The 18,388-nt window shown below is 40.0% G+C and overlaps 1 protein-coding gene across 6 annotated transcripts in view; it reads left to right on the forward strand.

Moving 5' to 3' along the window:
• The window catches only part of Trpc4 (transient receptor potential cation channel subfamily C member 4), a 125,618-nt gene that overhangs the window by 71,579 nt on the left and 35,651 nt on the right, over positions 1-18,388 (forward strand). For all 6 annotated transcript variants that reach the window (XM_055596815.1, XM_055596816.1, XM_055596817.1 and 3 more), the window contains exon 4: positions 11,698-11,837. In XM_055596815.1, coding sequence (XP_055452790.1) covers positions 11,698-11,837 — 140 coding nt within the window. The remainder of the gene's footprint in view (positions 1-11,697; positions 11,838-18,388) is intronic.

Consider the following 18,388-nt stretch of genomic DNA (forward strand, 5'->3'; position numbering starts at 1 on the left):
GCTTTCACTCCCAAAGCTTCTAACCAGCCTAAGTGGTAGCTAAGAAATGTATAGGGACGTGGGATTCGAGTTTTACATGTTACTACTTTCATATAAATGCCATCACAACCTTAGAGTCAGTCCTAGCTAACCTGATGTCCATACAGTGTGTGCTTCTTAAGGTAAAAGGAAAGTTTAAATCTCTAAGTCCTCCAAAGACCATTACAACACTGAAGTTGATAGTAAGAGGAAATGATCACTGTCCACCAAATTCTCTCACACATCTCATGTCTCTGGAATGACTCTAACCAAAGTACTTAAGAGCTTATATCTTATGCATTCATAACTCACAGTGGTATCTGCAAATCCTGACATGCTAAATGGAATGCATAGCTTTTTAAGGGAAACATTACAGATGCAGCACGTTGTAAGCAAACGTGGTATTTCTAGTCTTTGTACAATAAATGAGAAAACACTGACTACCTTCAAAGACTCAGAGGGTATGATTATGACAAAGCAAGCCAAAGGCACTTGGCCTGATGGGGCTTAAATTTCACTGGAGGGAATGGGCAATGAATTAATGATAAAAATTGCAGAAAATGGTAAATATTATAAAAAATAAACATCTAACTTTGAATTACATTTGTAGTTAAAACTGCCTTTGACTGCCTGCTAAGTGTTAAATTCGTAGTAGAATAGTCCTTGACAGGTGAATGGAAGAAATGATGTCAAAGACATGGTTCAGAGGTTAATGTATAGACTTAACTTTAAAAAAAAAATTTTTTTCTTGGAATACTAATTTTTAGAACTTCCCAAAAGCCAGTTTAAGTTTTTTCCTCAGGATCCGTTGAAACTAAATTATAACAGGTAAAAACATGCCATGACTTTTTGTACTGTGCCAAAGTAAACACACATACACACACACACACACACACACACACACTCAAGCACACACATACATAGACATTTGCATATATACACTTACCTAATTAGCAAAAACTTTCACAACTGCTAACATTTTTCATACGAGTAGCATTTCGATTATGGGTATAGTACATTAAATAATGGTTTGCTCCCAAGAGGGGGAAAATGGCTACTGAAGTGATTGGCATCAAGGCATGCCTAAGAATATGCCACAGTCAAACAGCATGCAAATCTATGCACTGTGAGCAGGATGAGAAGGGTGAAGTGAGGAGATGATGGAGCGGAGAACAGAATTTCAGCTTCTGCTAAAAATAGAGCCTGTTGAATTGCTAGCCACAAAGCAAGACGTGCTCATAATATCAAGCCTGTCTGGAGCGCAGGCTTCTTTAGCAATTTTTCTTTAGCAACGTTGGTTTCTCATTTCCATCATTTACTGTATTATTTTATAGCTTAAAATGTTGACACTAAGAAGTCTGAAATTTTTCAACTAAGTCAGCCAAATAGGTGACACAGAATTAGTAATGTTGGTCTTATTCTCATCTTGATACTCATAGGAACCAATAATGATCTTGTGACCACTTTATATGTATAAATGTACAACCACATGCATAGATATACATATATACACATGCATACATATATACATGGATAATGCTAATTCTTGTGACCATTTTGTACACATATATGTACACACATACATAGATATACATATATACATATGCATGCATAGTTAAACCTATATACACATACATATATATACATATATATATAAATTCTTGTGACCATTTTATATATATATATATATATATATATATAATTTTATATTTTTGTGAGCAATTTTGTTTCCTTTTTTTATGTGTTAGGGAGTGAACCCAGGGTCTCCTGCATTCTAAATAGATGCTCTACCGCTTAGTCAAATACCTCAGTGACCCCTCTTTTTCAAACAGTCACTAAGATCATATGGCTTCAATGACTAATAATATCAGCCTTAATTCTAAAACACCTGGCCCCTCAATCAGCTTCAAGTGGTGTTACATTATAAAAACAAAAACAAAAACAAAACAAAAAAAACCCCACAACTTGCTTATAGCTTTCTTCCATGCTTCCCCCTTGGCACAATGTTCAAACAACCTCAACAGATGAGCTACAGCCACAGTCATGTACAGATCCAAAAACAGTGGCAGAACAAGCCACTTGGTATTTTAAAGAACTATTATAATATCAAAACAAACAAAAGCCAGACAGTCATTACAGAATAGCACGTTTTTTCCTTATCTTCCTGTTTATCTGTGTGTGCTAGTGGGATTATTTAAAAGCTATTTTTATATAGCTATGCACCGTAAACTATCAGGACATACGATATTTAGAAATATTTGAATGGTTGTCTGTTAACCTACTGATTCACAGTAACTGAGTTCTTTAATGAGGAAAAAAAATGACCTCAGTCAGGATGTGACAGCATATGTCAAATTTACCATGCAGAGACTGAAACCTACAGACCTTCCAAGAATGTTGGCACCTAGTATAGATGGGAAAGGAAAGTATATGGAAAAGAAAGCTGGACACCAGACCATAAAAAGGTCAAAGAGTTGGATGGAGCTTGAATTGGTCTTGCTTAGTTCGAAATTACAATAATAGCTATAGTTCCACAACAACATTGATGCTAAAGGGGCTGAACAATTTGCTTGCACATTCTCCTGTGGATGTCACAGCAACTCGCTTCCTCTGGTTATACCGAATGATGAGAATGGGAATGGCTGACTTCCCAGAGAGGAGACAGGCTTTGAGAAGCCGGATTCCTTGTCCGGTATCAAGGGGCCAGCAGGTGCACGTCAGTACAACAAACCACAGAGCCTCCATGGGAGGAACCTTGATTCTCTGTGGGACACTGTACCAGGAATGGGAGACACAGGAAGCAGGAAGTTTCTGGAACACCATCTCTGGACACATGTGCACCATTTCTCCACCTCTTTCACCTTTACACGGGTACAATGTGACTCAGCAGTGTGTGTGATTCATTAGAGGTGTAACACACTCCAGGATGCACATTGGTTATGACGATATCAAATATCACATTTGGCACAATAAATCCTTTGAACCACCCCACAGCACTGCCTCTGCCATCTCTCTCAGTGTTCCCACTGGTCTAGAACACAGTCTATGTGGCTCTCTAGTCCAAATAAGCAAAGTCTTGGGGTAAGGAAAGGATGGAGGGAGAAAATATAGAAGGAGAGAAGGAAGGGAGAAGAAAAGGAAGGGAGGAAAAGGAGGGAGAAGGAAAGAGAGATGGAAGGGAGAAAAGAAAATGAAGGCAAGGAAAGAGGGAGGAAATAAAAAATACACACACACACACACACACACACACACACACACATTGTATATTTTTGAGTTACATTTTATTAACTCTGTATCCCGCTCCCTCATTCCCTCCCAACCCCACATTCCCTCCCTCATCTCCTCCCTGTCCCTTTCCAAGTCCACTGATTGGGGAGGACCTCCTCCCCTTTCATCTGACCCTGGTTTATCAGGTATCTTCAGGACTGGCTGCAAAGTCCCCCTCTGTGGCCTAGCAGGGCTGCTCCTCCTTTGGGGGGTGGGGAGGTCAAAGAGCCAACCATTGAGTTCATGTCAGAAATAGTCCCTGTTCCCCTTACTAGGGTACCCACTTGGATACTGAGCTACCACGGGCTACATCTGAGCATAGGTTCTAGGTTATATCCATACATGGCCCTTGGCTGGAGAAACAGTCTCATATAAGACCCCTGTGCCCAGATATATTTGGTCCTTGTGGAGCTCCTGTCGTCTCCGGGTCATTAACTTCCCTTTCTTTCATATAATTCCCTGCACTCTGCCGAAGGTTTGGTTATGAGTCTCAGTATCTGCTTTGATACACTGCTAGGTAGAGTCTTTCTCTGTGGTAGGCTCCTGTCCTGTTACTTGTTTTCTCCTACATCTAATGTCCATCCTATTTGTCTTTTTAAGTGAGGATTGATCATCTTACCCTGGGTCCTCTTTCTTGTTTATCTTCTTTAGGTGTATAGATTTCATTATGTTTATCATATCTTATAGGTCTAAATAAGTGAGTATATACCATGTGTGTATAAAGAACTAAAGAAGTTAAAAAGCAATAAATCAAGTAATCCAATTAAAAAATGGGGTACAGAGCTAAACAGAGAATTCTCTGTAGAAGAATATAGAATGGCAGAGGAACACTTAAAGAGATGCTCAATGTCCTTAGCCATCAGAGAGATGCAATCAAAACGACCCTGAGATTTCACCTTACACCCATCAAAATGGCTAAAATCAAATACTCAAATGACAACACATGATGGAGAGGTTGTGGAGAAAGGAGAACCCTCCTCCATTGCTGGTGGGAATGTAAACTGGTACAACCACTTTGGAAATCAATCTGGTGCTTTCTCAGACAATTAGGAATAGCGCTTCCTCAAGACCCAGCTACACCACTCCTCGGCATATATCCAAAAGTTGCTCAAGTACACAAGGACATTTGCTCAACCATGTTTGTAGCAGCTTTATTTGTAATAGCCAGAACCTGGAAACAACCCAGATGTACATCAACAGAGGAATGGATACAGAAATTGTGGTATCTTTACATAATGGAATATTACTCAGCAATCAAAAAACGAGGAAATCATGAAATTTGCAGGCAAATGGTGGGATCTAGAAAAGATCATTCTGAGTGAGGAATCCCAGAAGGAGAAAGTACTTGTATATTGCAAGTTTCCTTTCTTGTTCTGGAGAATCAGTTTCTGAGACATAAAATTAAGTTCCCTTGATTCTGATAACATCATTAATATGTAAACTTGTGTGGAGAGATCTGCATGTGTAAAAGGTTTTTCAGTCAATAGTTTTTTAAAATATTGAGAATTTATCTTACATGGAATGTGGTAATCTTCATAGCGGAAATTCACACACTTTAAAAACGTATACTGTGGACCTTCCACTAGTCGATGAGAAGGCAACGTGAGCAAAGAAGCATTTTTTTCCTTATCTTCAATTTAAATATTCTACTGTAATTTTCATGGAAGTGTTGAAATTAAAGAAGATATGATGAAAAATGGCCCTCTAGCACGCAAACTTCCTAACTGATTACTAAATAATTATATTTAGGTATGGACTATCAGAACTAATTTCCATACACCAATTTTCATCTGAAACTGAGATAACAGCCCTTTTTACTACACTGAAAAATTCGGGATTCTTTAATTTTGTTTTCCCACTTTTTTTTTTTCTGTAATGCTAAAATAGTGGTCAAAAAAACACAGAAACTTAAGGGTTTTCAAATGTCTTCAAATGCAGAATAATTATTCCCATTTGCATTCCATCAGCCATTCTTGATGGTCTGCTGACTAGAGTTGAAACCACTGTGAATTATTTTTAGTAAATTGAGATTCTGAGTTATCATCTTGCTTAGTTGATTCAGAAATTGCAGAGGTACTTAAACATACTTAAGACAGAGAAACAATTATGGAAAAAATGCATACAGATTTACTTCTCAGATGACAGTTGTGAGAAACTCCACTCCCCAGAATCTAGATGCAAAGCAGTTTTACTCTTTTCCAGCCACCCTATTAGCCCACCTAAATTAGAGAGCCTGTCTCTATTTTTGAATGAGATCGCTCTTAGATATTGATTTCCTGAAACCTAGAGTTATTAAAAGGTAAAACCAGCTTATTTTAATATGTTTTTATCATAGTCTCTCCTACTCCTCTCAGATTCACCCCCATCTTCTCCCAGATTCATCCCCACCTCCTAACCCCACAACTTCATATCCTCTTTTAAGAATAGCCCATCAAATCAATCCTGTTTGTGCGTGCCATGCACTCCTCGGCCTGGGCCCATTCGCTGGGGCATGGTCGCCCTACCGCGGAGCACATCTGTTATGAAAATTGACTCTCCCCCTTTCAAAAGCCATCAGATCTAACAGCTCCCTAGTTGGTGGACAGGAGCCCTTGCCCATTCCCTCTCCATGCTACAACTCTGACTGGCTTCATCTTGTGCAAGTCTTGTGCTGGCAACTTCTGTAGTCACAAACTCACAGTTCATGAGTTACTATGTGTTTATGAGTCTACGAGTTACCATGTCCGGAAGACACTGTTTTCTCTGGTAGGTGTTGTCTTTCCTTCCCCTTTCCACTGTGGTCCCTGAGCCTGAGGAGAGGAGCGTCCCGTAGCTGTCCCATTTGTGGCTAACAACTCCACTGGCATCCTCTGCACTTTGACCAGGTGTTAGTTTCTGCGTAAAGCCCTACACAAAGGTGCTTCTCTGATAAGGTCTGAGAACTGCACCAATGTGTGACTACAAAGATAGGAATTTAGAGGTGACCTTGATATTATTTCCATTTATCAGAATAAGAGTAGTGGGTGCACCCTCAGGGCCCATGAGCTCTCCAGCCATGGGTTCTTGGCCAGGCTTACCATACAGCTTTGTGTTCCTTCCTCTACAGTGAGCCTCACGTTCAACCAGCAGAGGACTGGTCTATTTTTAAAACTTTAAACTTATAAGCACTTTAAAGATTTTCTCTTCTCAGTAAAAGACTGAAGGACCTGAGTGTGTTCATCTACAGCCCTGGGGTACACAGACCTCTGCTTTCTCCATTCCATTAGGGAAGGCAGGTGAAAGCAAGAGTGAAGTCTTTATTAGCCATTGGGCACCTACACCTTACCTCTTTCTGATGTCCTGCTTTCTGGGAATCACTGAGCACCTGTGTCAGGCATGAACATGCTAACTTCCCAGGGATGTGCTGTGCACTGTAAATGGCCTTGCTGTGTCTGCACACTGCAGGGCGCTCACTGCCGGATTTAACTCAGCCTGGCATCTCACAGTCCCTCAACCACTGTACCCTGCACTTAGACTGTGTGGCTGACTATGGAGCAAACCCAGGCACACAGAACAGTGGGAGTTCAGGCTGCCACCAACTATCCCACGGACAAAATGCCTGACTTCTCCTTTTCCATGATGATCTAGACCAAGGGGGAGGTACACCAGTTGGCTGCTGAGAAGGTATCTCAGGGGCAAGTGTGGAATATTAGTTTCTCCTTGCTGTATAATTCCCAGGATTTGGGGATTTTCTTGGCATCCCCTCATTGTTATTTATTTCCTCGTAGAGCAATAACTGCAGTTAGGACAATGTGGCTTTCTTACCATTCCCCTTTCCAATGCTTTCTCTTTAGCAATGGAGGGGCAAGTGTGCGATAGCAGAAAGTGCCCTAGTATCCTTTAGTAGCCCACCAAAAGGAGGTTGCCCATAGTTTCCTGCAAGCTGCCCTCAGATAGTGAACTTTGTAGGCTTTCATCTTCCACCTCACTGAGATTTAAATATATACTCTGAGACCCTAGGAGATGTCCTTAGTGTCTCTTGGGGTCTGGTATCATGCCACTCTCCATTGAGTAAAATAACTTCTAGTAATACAATTATTTTTGTCAGAGTCAGACTTCTGAGCCCAGAGACACATTTCTATTCCCCAATTTGAAAAGAAAATTCCAGCAGCGAGGAATTCTTTGTATTCTTTTTCATCTTTAATGATTTGATGTCTCACCATGGAACTCTGTCTTCAGCAAAGGGGTCACAAAGGTCAGACCTGGCAGCTTTGAGCCTTGAGCCACAAGCTCTTGGGGGCTACTCTGGTAAAAAAAGATGTCTCACTCAGTGTTTAGGGCTATGTAGCCAGACTTTGGGGTTCTTTTCACTACCTCCCTATACAACCTCCATCCCTTCTAGCCACCTCCAATGCTAGGTAGAAGAGAAAGAAAAGGGTGCATTGATATCATTAGACTACTTCCTGCTGAGAAGGGGCATCAAGTTCCCAGGGGCCAGTTTGATCTTTATAGTCAGGATATCTCCAACCAGCAACTAGCAATTCACCAACCAGCAACAGAAGCAACAGCAAGAGCAGACAGAGGCAGCGGCAGCAGCCAAGGTCCCTCTCCAGGAGGCTCTAGCATTTATCAAGAGTCCCCAGAATCTCAAACATAAACTGTCCTCAGCTGGTAAAATCATGCCCCTGCCAGAGCATAAGACAAATCATAGTCAGCTGCTGTGGACAATCTGAAGCAGCCCCATATCCCACACCTGGGATTAAAACAAAATCACAGTCCCATAACATTTCTGTGTTTTTAAAGAAACCCAAAATTCTCAGTACAGGGCTGTTGATTACTGTCTGTGTACACAGCCACAGCAAGAGAGGGCAAGGCCAATGAGCCCTCCTGGTGACACAGTGACATCCCAAAGCTTGAAATCTGGACTCATGAGTGTGAAAGCGGAGACTGTCTACTCCCTTGCATCCTCACAACCGTGTTCAGGAGCGAGCACTGGGTGTCCCTGAGTGAAAATGCAGGGGGAGAGGTTAAAAACAAAGAACAAACATTCAGACCCCCACAGCATTTTTTAAAGGAACTTCTTAGGCTCCTCTTTCCAACCTGGGTTCATACTCTTGACTTAAAGGCCTGTAATAAGGCTTCTCCCACAGCTCTGAGAAGTTGTCATCTGTTTATAAACACACACACACACACACACACACACACACACACAGATGTTGAAATGTTCTGTTGTGGGAACAGGACAAACACATTGTGACAGAAGTTCCCCGAAGCTTTGTTCTCTCCTGTTTTCAGTTTCCATGAATAGTCAGCTCTCTGGATGCTTCTCAGTCTGTGCTAGCACCCTCTTATTTCTCTAATGGCTTGTTTGTTCAAAAAATGCGGCGGCTGTTGCCAGAAGAGATAAAACTTGGCATTTCACTAACATGATTACAGCAGACTAAAAATCAACAGCCATCAAGCAGGTATGTGACGAAGAGCGCATATTGAAAGATGCTCCAACCTGAGGTTTGAAAGATAAAAGAGATTTTTAGGGCTTGAAGAGATGGCACAGAAGTTAAGAGCACTGGCTGTTCTTACAGAGGACCCAGGTTCAGTTCCCGGATTCCCACGTAGTGGCTCACAGCCATCTGTAACTCCAGTTCCCGGGGATTTAATTCCTTCTTCTGGCCTCTGTGGGTACTGCATGCACATAACACGCTCTCTCTCTCTCTCTCTCTCTCTCTCTCTATCTATCTATCTCTCTCTCTCTCACACAGTAAAAACACATACAAATTAAAAATGAATGAGTCTTTTAAAAATAAGTATTTTAAAAATGTTTCAAGTCATTAATCAACAAGTACCAATTGATGATGTTATCTATAACTGAAGTTAAGTTAGAGTTTTAATGATGCTCTTCACTTCTTCACAGTCCGACTTTTCTGGCATTAATGGGCAGTTTCCTGCTCCCCTACCAATGCTAGAATGGATTACCCTTGTTGCTCTCGTAAACCCAACACCCAGTGCTACATCTTGCCTCTTTCTCAGGTTAAGCAAGCATTTTGCTCCTTATATGAGAGATGCTTGGGTCAGGTCTGTGCCTTTTCCACGCAAAGATCTCTTGCACTTCTAGGTTCACAGTATAATCTCCCTCTTGAATATGAGCGAGAGACATGGAGGAGAGCACAGTGTCAGCTCTTGCCTCCCACCTTCTTTTTGAGGCAGGGTCTCTCTCATTGTTTATTGCCACAGGGCTTCATACTCCAGATGAGCTGGCCTGTGAGCCTCTGACGAGTCAACCTCTGACTCTTGTCTTGCCATGTGCTTGTTCACTGTAGGAGACTGGAGCATGGCACACTTTTCTATGAATCTGTCAGGTCCTTATTTTTTACATTTCTTATGAGGATGTGACAAGTCATGATATTTATAGTTAATGTGGCTTTCTCTCACATTTAGTAAAATGCAATTATAATCTTTTCAACTTCCTGTGTTTTCAGCAGCTATCAAACTTTGTATTTTGCACGTGGCGTTTCAGACTATCATTAGAATACAGGAGTCTCATTTATCTTGATGAGTGCAGTTATAATGAATGAGTTTATCTCTTTAATATTTTATAATGCTGGATCATTTGAAAGCTCTCATTGTGCTCTAAAAATAGCTTTTAATTAGTTTTAATAAGATTATGGAAATAATCTTGTTATTTTTATATTAAAAATGACCTATATAAATACTTCATAAATACTCCAGGAAATTAGACAATGTAATCTTTCCTGTTAGAAAAGGGAAGAGAAGGGGTTGTAAAGATGGTTCAGTACTTAGGAGCACTGACTGCTCTTTCAGAGGACCTGAGTTCAATTCCCAGCATCCACACAGCAACTCACACCTTTCTGTAACTTCAGTTCCAGGGCTTCTGACATCCTCGCACAAACACACATGCAGGCAAAATACCAATGAACATAAAATAAAAATAAATCATATATTAAAAAAGAACTGGCTGTAAAGTAAAAGAAAAGGGAATGTAACTTATATTGACCCTGGATAGAAGACTGATGTCATTTCTCTGTATATGGTACTTTAATAAGTTGACATGAATATTGTATACATCTTTTCTCCAGACTGAAAGTAAACCTCTCAAAGCACCAATTACCCAAAGAATCAAAGTAAGATTTGACTAGAGGAAAGTGTTTGGTTTACTTTTTTATTTTTATTTTTCAGATAAACTATTTTTTTCATCAACTTTTTAAAGTTGTTTGACTTAAGAAAATATTCCAAAAAAAATGGGTATAAGAACATTCTATGATGTTTTGTATTAAAAAATGTAGTTATAGAGAAATTAAAAACTTAAACTTTTTAATAGACTTTACTGTTATTTTTATTTTATGTGGATGGGCATTTTTGTCTGCTTGTGTGTAAGCGCACAGTGTGCCTGCAATATCCTTAGCGGTGACAAGAGGGTGGAGGATCTCCTGGAACTGGAGAAAGAGATTTGTGAGACTTTATGTCTGTAGCTTCTGACATTACCAGGAAACACGGTCTCACAGCAAATTCCTTGATCCTTTGAACCGTACAATCTTTCTGTCACCCCTTCTGCAATGTGACCTGAGTCTTAGGTGCTGGGGCATTTTGTAGCTGGATCCCTTGGGACTGGGCTCCACGGCCGTGCACTTTGATTGGTTGTGGATTTCTGTAATGGGATCCATGTGTTGCAAAGAGAAGTTTCTTTGAAGAGGGATGAAGACTAAACTTATCTGTAGGCTTAAGGACAAATAAGCTGAACAAGGATGATGCCAAGAGATAAACTAAAGTGGGTGGGGAAAGCCCATGAGGCCCTACAGAGCTACAGGGAACTAAGGAATGCTGGGAATGGGAGAAGCAGTCTTCCCCAGGAAAGAATACACCGAGTGGCTGGCTGTCCAATACCAAATAATCATCCCTGAAAACACACACAAGTAACATTATACAGGCTGAGCAGGTTATATTTAGGAATTTATATATGCACAGATACATATATTCATGTAACAATAACTTACAAATAAAAAGATCATGAATTTTAAAGAGCAAAGAGGGGAATATGGAAAGGTTTGGGTAGAGAAAAGGGGAGGGAGAAATGTAATTATATTACAATCTCAACTAGAAAAAAAAAAACATGGGGTCAGAGGGAGAATGTTTTGCAAGAGCAGTAAGCCCTCTTAACTGCTGATCTACCTCCACAGGCCAAATCATCTTACCTTTTGGAATTAATGTATCAAATGAATAAACAAATAATGAGCTAGCAAAATCTTCTAGAATTAGCTAGTGCCCTCTATCTTAAAAGATGTTTGAGCCTCAATATTTTTAGCTATAAAACTATGTTACTGTGTCTAACATAATTATGCAGTCCATGGCTTCAATATCTGTGATTACTTCATTGGATATCTCTTTTGTTAGTGATTTGATTGAAAGTCACACTTATAGTGAATTTCTGTATAATTGCAGGTTTTATATGGGGAGAAATTAAACAGATGTGGGACGGCGGACTTCAGGATTACATCCACGACTGGTGGAATCTAATGGACTTTGTGATGAATTCCTTGTACCTGGCAACAATCTCCTTGAAGATTGTCGCATTTGTAAAGGTAATTGCTCTTTACCTTGTTGCTAAGGCATACAACTAATTCTTAAAGATTGCTATTCAGTTGCTATTAATTTTATTAAGAGAGCTTTGCGGTGTTTATCTGCTTCTTATTTTATATATGATGCTGCAGTACAGAAACAGTGCGGGTCCTATACTGCTGTTAATAAGCACTTCAAAGCTGCTCCCATAATCACATTCCTCCTAATTAATATGACTGCCTCAAAATAAAATAGCCCTTCTAACTCTAGTTCCATCTAACTCTAAAGAAATTCTTCAAACGCCACTTAAATTTTGTCAACCTAAACCGATTTTTACAAAATGTAACAAATAGGTACGTTGTTGTGGGCAAATCAAAATGTCGCTCCTTGAAAGCATTGACATGATTATTTCAATTTGAACTAACAGTTTGGTGTGATTAGCACAGAATAGAATGTCTTTGTCCTTGTCCTGTTCATCGTGACACTGTGTGAAATTTCACAAGCCCTGCGGGGTGTGTACCAGTCCTATGCACAGCTACGTAATTTACATAAAGCCTTTCGTTCCGCAATGACAACTGGGATTTTTATACTTTGAGAGACTTGTTTCAAAGTAAAGGATTATATTTTCCCTTTCCCTGCTTTTATTCTGTCACTTCCTTTTTGCCTCCTTTGAAACATGATTTGTTACAAAATGATTAGTGAATTGGTTTAAAAAAAAAAAAAGAATAGATTCTGATTGGATGCCGCATGAATAATACATGCAGTTTATCATACAATCTCAAAAAAAAATATGCACGGGAGTTCTTACGCACTTTGGGTAGTGATAAACAATGTTCTTATTCTCTGTGAATATTCCTGTATCGTAGGAGCAAAGCTGTCCAATTTGGGGGACGTTACAGTTCTTAGCTCTTGTTCAACTAAAATGTTGCCAATACTTACCAAAATACTGAAGAAACGCAATTTCTACTAGTTTCATGAAAAACAATGGTATCTTGTTGTTTGGGATTTCTTTTTATCTTTATTGACATTACACTTGTATATATTTATGGCATAATATTTTAACGTATGTCTAGAGTATGTGCTGATTAGAGCAGGGTAATTACTGTTTACATATCTTTATCATTTGTGTTTAGAACCTTTAAAGCTTTCTCTTCAGAACGATATACACACACATATATATGTATATAAACCCATTATTAATCTCCCCTATCTTCTCTTTTATATTTTCTTAATTTTAAATTTAAGGATTTGTTTGAGAATTCCATTGCCAGGTTTACATTATATTTACTCCTTTCTTGCTCTTCCAACTCATCCTGTGCCCCTGCCACTCCCTCCTTGCAAGCTCATCACCTCTTTTTGAATTACTACTGTTACATACCTCAATTGTCCTCTGCTGTTTTCTAGTCCCCTTTGATGACCTCTGGTCCCCAGTGCTCAGCTTTCAGATTGATGTTTGGCCTCTGTGCATAAGAGAGAAAATGGCATTGCGGACCTCTCTGTTTCTGGATTATTGCTCTTAGCAGAAAGTCCTGGTTCCATCATGTTTCTTTAAGGAGATGACTTCATTTCGTGGCTGATTAAGAACCTGTTTCACGTGTGATGCATTTTATCTATCCATTCTCCAATAAGTAAGTCAATAGATTGACTCTGGCATTGTCTGTTGTAGACAATGCTTCATAAGGGTACTAGTATCTCTTTAACGTTGTTTCTCACTTTGAATAGTTATTTGGGAATTTTGTACAGTGTATTTTGATTCTATTTCTCACTTCTCCTAGAGCCTGCCAGATCTGTCCCACTTCCCTATCAGCCTAACTTTGTGTCCTCTCTTCCCCCTAATATGTGCTTTCTATACACTCTTAGGTGAATGCCCTTTCCATATAACTTGGCTGACCTATCCGAGGCTACAACCTTAAAGAGAACTGGCTGTCCCTCTCCCAGTGGCTGTCAATGGCCAATAGCTCCTCAGCTAAGGATGGGACTTAATGGCCACCTCCCCTCTCCATGCTGGGGTTTGTCTGGCTTGAGTTTGCACAGGTCTTCTGCATGCTATCACAAACATGTAAGTTCATAGGTACAGATGGCCTGCTGTCTCTGGAAGGCACCCTTTCATTGTAGTCACCCACCACTATTCGCTCTTACAGTCATTCTGTGCCATCTTCCACAGTGATCCTTGAACCTTGGAGAGAAGGAAGTGGAAGAAGAGTGTGACATAGGAATTCCAATTTAGGCCAGGCATTCCTCAACCAGTCTCCCTACCTGTGGATCTCTGTGTTAATTTCTATCTACTCCAGAGGGGAACTTCTCTGATGAGAGCTGAGACGTACATTTATCTATGGGTGTAATGGTAATCTATTAGGAGTTGGTTTAACAAACATATTAGTTGGATATTCTGACACAATTTCTTCTTCTGAAAACTGCTGATCTAAATCTTTGCCATATTCTGTTTCTGGTTTTGTGAGCATCCTTAGATATTGGTCCACCTAATGGAGGTACCGGTTTACAAACCCACCAGCAGTTTCAAAAGCATTCTTTTGTCTGCATATTAATCATAGCTTGTTATCTTTTGACCTGTTTAACAATATCTGTTCTGACTGGGAGAAATGACAGATTATTTTGGTTTTGACTTACTTTTGTGTGTGTGATGATTCATGACACTGGACTTTATTTCATGTGCTCTTTGGCCATTTGTGTTTCATCATCTGAGAAATATCTGTTCAGACCACTTTAGAAATTGAATTAGTTGGTGCCTCTTGCCTAGTTTTATAGTTGAAGGAAGACACTTTAAAGATTGAACCAACGCAGAACTTTTAAAAATATAATTCCCATCAAAAACATTTCAAGCAAGATAAGCAAATTTCACTCACGTTATTATGATGGCACTTCTGATGCAGGTGTTTTTCATTTGTCAGAACCCAAGTGTGTATTGAGTTGAGTCTTTATATGGGAGAAGGAGATAGGGAGAGAAAGAGACAGAGAGAGACAGCAAGGGCGAGAGGCAAGGGCATGAATCCCCTCTAATGACAGCTGGTATTTCCTATATAGTATAGGCTCTTGTAGACCTCATCCAGCACGGACTCTGTAACCCCCCATTGTTACCACAAGCTGTTGGCCCTTTGAGGGACATTGCAGATCCCGATGACAGCACAGCTTTTGAAGCCAAGGCTGCAGACAGTGTGTCGACAGCTCATATGCTGCTTCCTGCTTGTACTGTTTGAAAACAGTCCACTTAATATCTCAAATACTCTCTTCACAACAGCAACAATAATCATCAAACTTAATAGAATGATTTAAAGATGCGAGGCGCTAATATGAAAACTAAATATTTGCTTTGACTTTGTATGGTGTCAAGTGTGGGCTGTGATAAACACCAACACAAAAGAAACTTGTGGAGGACAGGGTTTATTTTCTCTTGCAGCTGATAGCCCATCATGAATGGAACGTCAGGCAGGAACCTGGAGGCCGGAACTGAAGCGGAGATCATGGAGGAGTGCTGCTTACTGGCTTGCTCTCCAGAGTTTGCTCAGTTGTTTTTTGTTTGGTTGTTTTTTTTTTGTTTGTTTGTTTGTTTGTTTTTTGTTTTTGTTTTTTTTTTCAAACCAGGACCACCAGCACAGAGGTGGCACTGCCCACAGGGCTGTGGTCATTAATCAAGAACATGCCTTGACAGACTGGCTTCCAGGCCAATATAATAAAGGGAATTCTTCAACTGATATTCCCTACTAGCCTATTTGCAGATGACTTTCACTGTGTCAAGTTGACATAAAGTAACCAGCATGTACATACAAAGTAACAGCTTTACAAGGTGCATAGACTGAGCATAAAAACGCACAGGATGTCACTTTCCTCTTTGCATCTGAGGTTTGGTGGTATTTTCTTTCATGATTTGTTGCTTTTTATACCTCATAGGGTGTTTATTTTAAAATTTGCTTCTAAGACACAAGAGCTCATTGATCTCCAGAACACAATTTTAAATCTTGTTTTGGTTTCATTATTATTGGCTCATTCCTACTTTTAACCCATCCCGTTTCCACATGCAAAGCTTGTCTCTAATGTTTAGCTTCGATCATTTGACAGGTAGGATTAAATCTCTGTAACTTTTGGCAAGGTGACCTAAACATTTTCAACAATCAAAATTACTATGAATGCAAACAGTTGTTTTCACAGCCATGGTAGAGTTTTCACATCATTTTAATAAAGTTTTGTCTGTAGGACTTTATATTCTATCAGTTAACAGAGGACAGGGACTTCTGCCTCAGTCTTATGAGTGATGTCACACCAGAGTTAGCTCCTCAAGTAGTATTATCTGTGATCTTCTTCAGTTTTGCAGCAGGGATCTATAGACAACTAAATCTTAGCTGTTCTAGAATTACCTGCCAGGGAAGAAACTCTTATGCCTTTCTTTTGTCTTTTTTTTTTTCTTTTGTGGACTTTATTTGCATGTGTGCACAAAGGGAAAATTTTTCATCTTATAAAATACTCGTTAAAATTAGTATGTTTTCCTTCTGTAACCTCCTGTGACAAATGTGATAGTCAGATTTCATTACTATATGAAATACAGGAGACAATCAGTTTATAAAGGGGAAAGGTCTTCTTTGGTTTACGGTTTGAGGGTGGCAGTCCATGCTCACTTGGAAGGTCTGTAACATGTTAGGAAATGAGTGATGGAGCAAACTAGCCACCTATGAGTGGGAAGGAAATGATTAAGAAAAAGACCAGTTTCCTCTAATCCCCTTCAAGGGCGTCTCCCTAAATGACGCAACCACCTCTTAAGGCTTTTCTCATCTCCCATTAACACCAAGGTGGAGATCCTAGTCCAGCAAATGAGCCTCATGAGGACATGCTGGATCACACTATGGCCACAACCACTCTCATAGTGCATCCACCTAAAAGTTTTACTTGTATTGATTGGCAGTTTGGCTTTTATGAATATTCATGGACTTATAAGGGGCATGAGGACGACCCAGTATATTTTCCTCTAGTCTAGGAACTTATGATCCAATATTATGATTCGATTCATCATCTGCTCATCACACCCTGCCAAGGTCTTCATGACTTGAGTCGAACATCCTCAGGCTCTTCTTCCTGTCGTCAACCCTCAGCTATATCCAGAAGCCCACATTTCTACAGATGGCTCACCTGCCTCTTCCGTGTCGGTAAACATATCCGACTCTTCTCGTGTGATCTTAGAGACATTACACAGCACATGTCTACAAAAAAAAGGGACACTCTCTTGGAAAAATTACCCTCAGTAGAAAGGAAACCTCAGGCAAAGTTTCATCACAGTAGCAGTCTACTGAACTACAATTACCTGATATGGTGGGAAAAGGTACGTGATAGACTTAGAAAGGGAGGAGGTATTTAGAACATCCCTTGTTCTCTCCCTCACAGATTATTCTACACCATTGGGCTACCATCTTGGGCCTTTGGGCTTTGTTGTCCACTTATCTCCTTTTGAGGGAACAAAGGACAGTCTTAATTAATGTGTGTCACATAGTCGTCTGTCTCTTCGGCATGTGGTTTCTTCTTTCATCATTAATGGGTACCTTAAAGACAGAACTTAACCAACTTTAGGTATGCGTTGTAGGTGTCATAGATGAGTAACACATAAAAAGTGAAAATTACTCGAATTTACCTTAATTGTCAGGACAGGTATAAGCATTTATGGAATTGTATTTTGTTAAAAATGTAGCAAAACTGAAAACCCAGGGGAATCAAAATAACTGCATGCTTGAGCCAGGGCATTGAGTACCAGACAAATGAATGCAAGATAGAAGTTTCATCTGTGTCCTGCTATGAAATCAAATTGTCTTCTCCAGGAAAATGCAGTCATGGGGAATATTAAAACATGGCATGGCCAATTTTCCCTCTTTAAAGGTAATTTAACAAGGAGATATGTTACAAGGTAAAACAGCTAGGACATGTCACATGTTGTTGTGATGATGGAGAAAAGAGGGGAAGCTTCTGAGGTTCAGTGAGAAATCCAAGCAACTGTTATGTTTGGTACTGGACCTGTGATCCTGGCTGCACCATTCCCTCAGACCAGGGGGTATAAATGGAGGGACTGAACAGTGATTTATTCTATTTTCTGTCTATAAACTTGAGATATCCAAATGGGAAAAGTCATGCTGTCAAGAGAGTATGAAATAGGACTGGAAGGCAGGAAGTCTGGGCTAGAGATGGAGAGTTGGGGTTAGCCCTGAAAGTTGACAGTGTGGGAGATATCTGGGAGAATGGGTGGGTGCGAAGACACTGAGAAAGCAAGCTTATCATTAAAGAGCAGGAGACAGGGGAGCTTGAAGTGCTACTAATGCAACCCAGCGCAGCGGTAAAGTTTAAAAGACGAAAAATGGTTCGTTCTATTTATTTTTAACTTTTGTTTGTATATTTATTTCTTATATTAGTACTCTGTATTATTGCTATCTCCCTTCTCCCTACTCCAACTCCTCCTGTATCCCCCACTCTCTCTCATATCCATGACCTCTTCTTTGGTTATCTCTCTCTCTCTCTTTCTCTCTCTCACACACATGCCCACACACTCACACACACTTACATACATACCCTGCTGAGTCCATTG

This window comes from Psammomys obesus, unplaced genomic scaffold (assembly GCF_907164565.1).
Source record: "Psammomys obesus unplaced genomic scaffold, mPsaObe1.curated_primary_1811, whole genome shotgun sequence".
Lineage (NCBI taxonomy): Eukaryota > Metazoa > Chordata > Mammalia > Rodentia > Muridae > Psammomys > Psammomys obesus.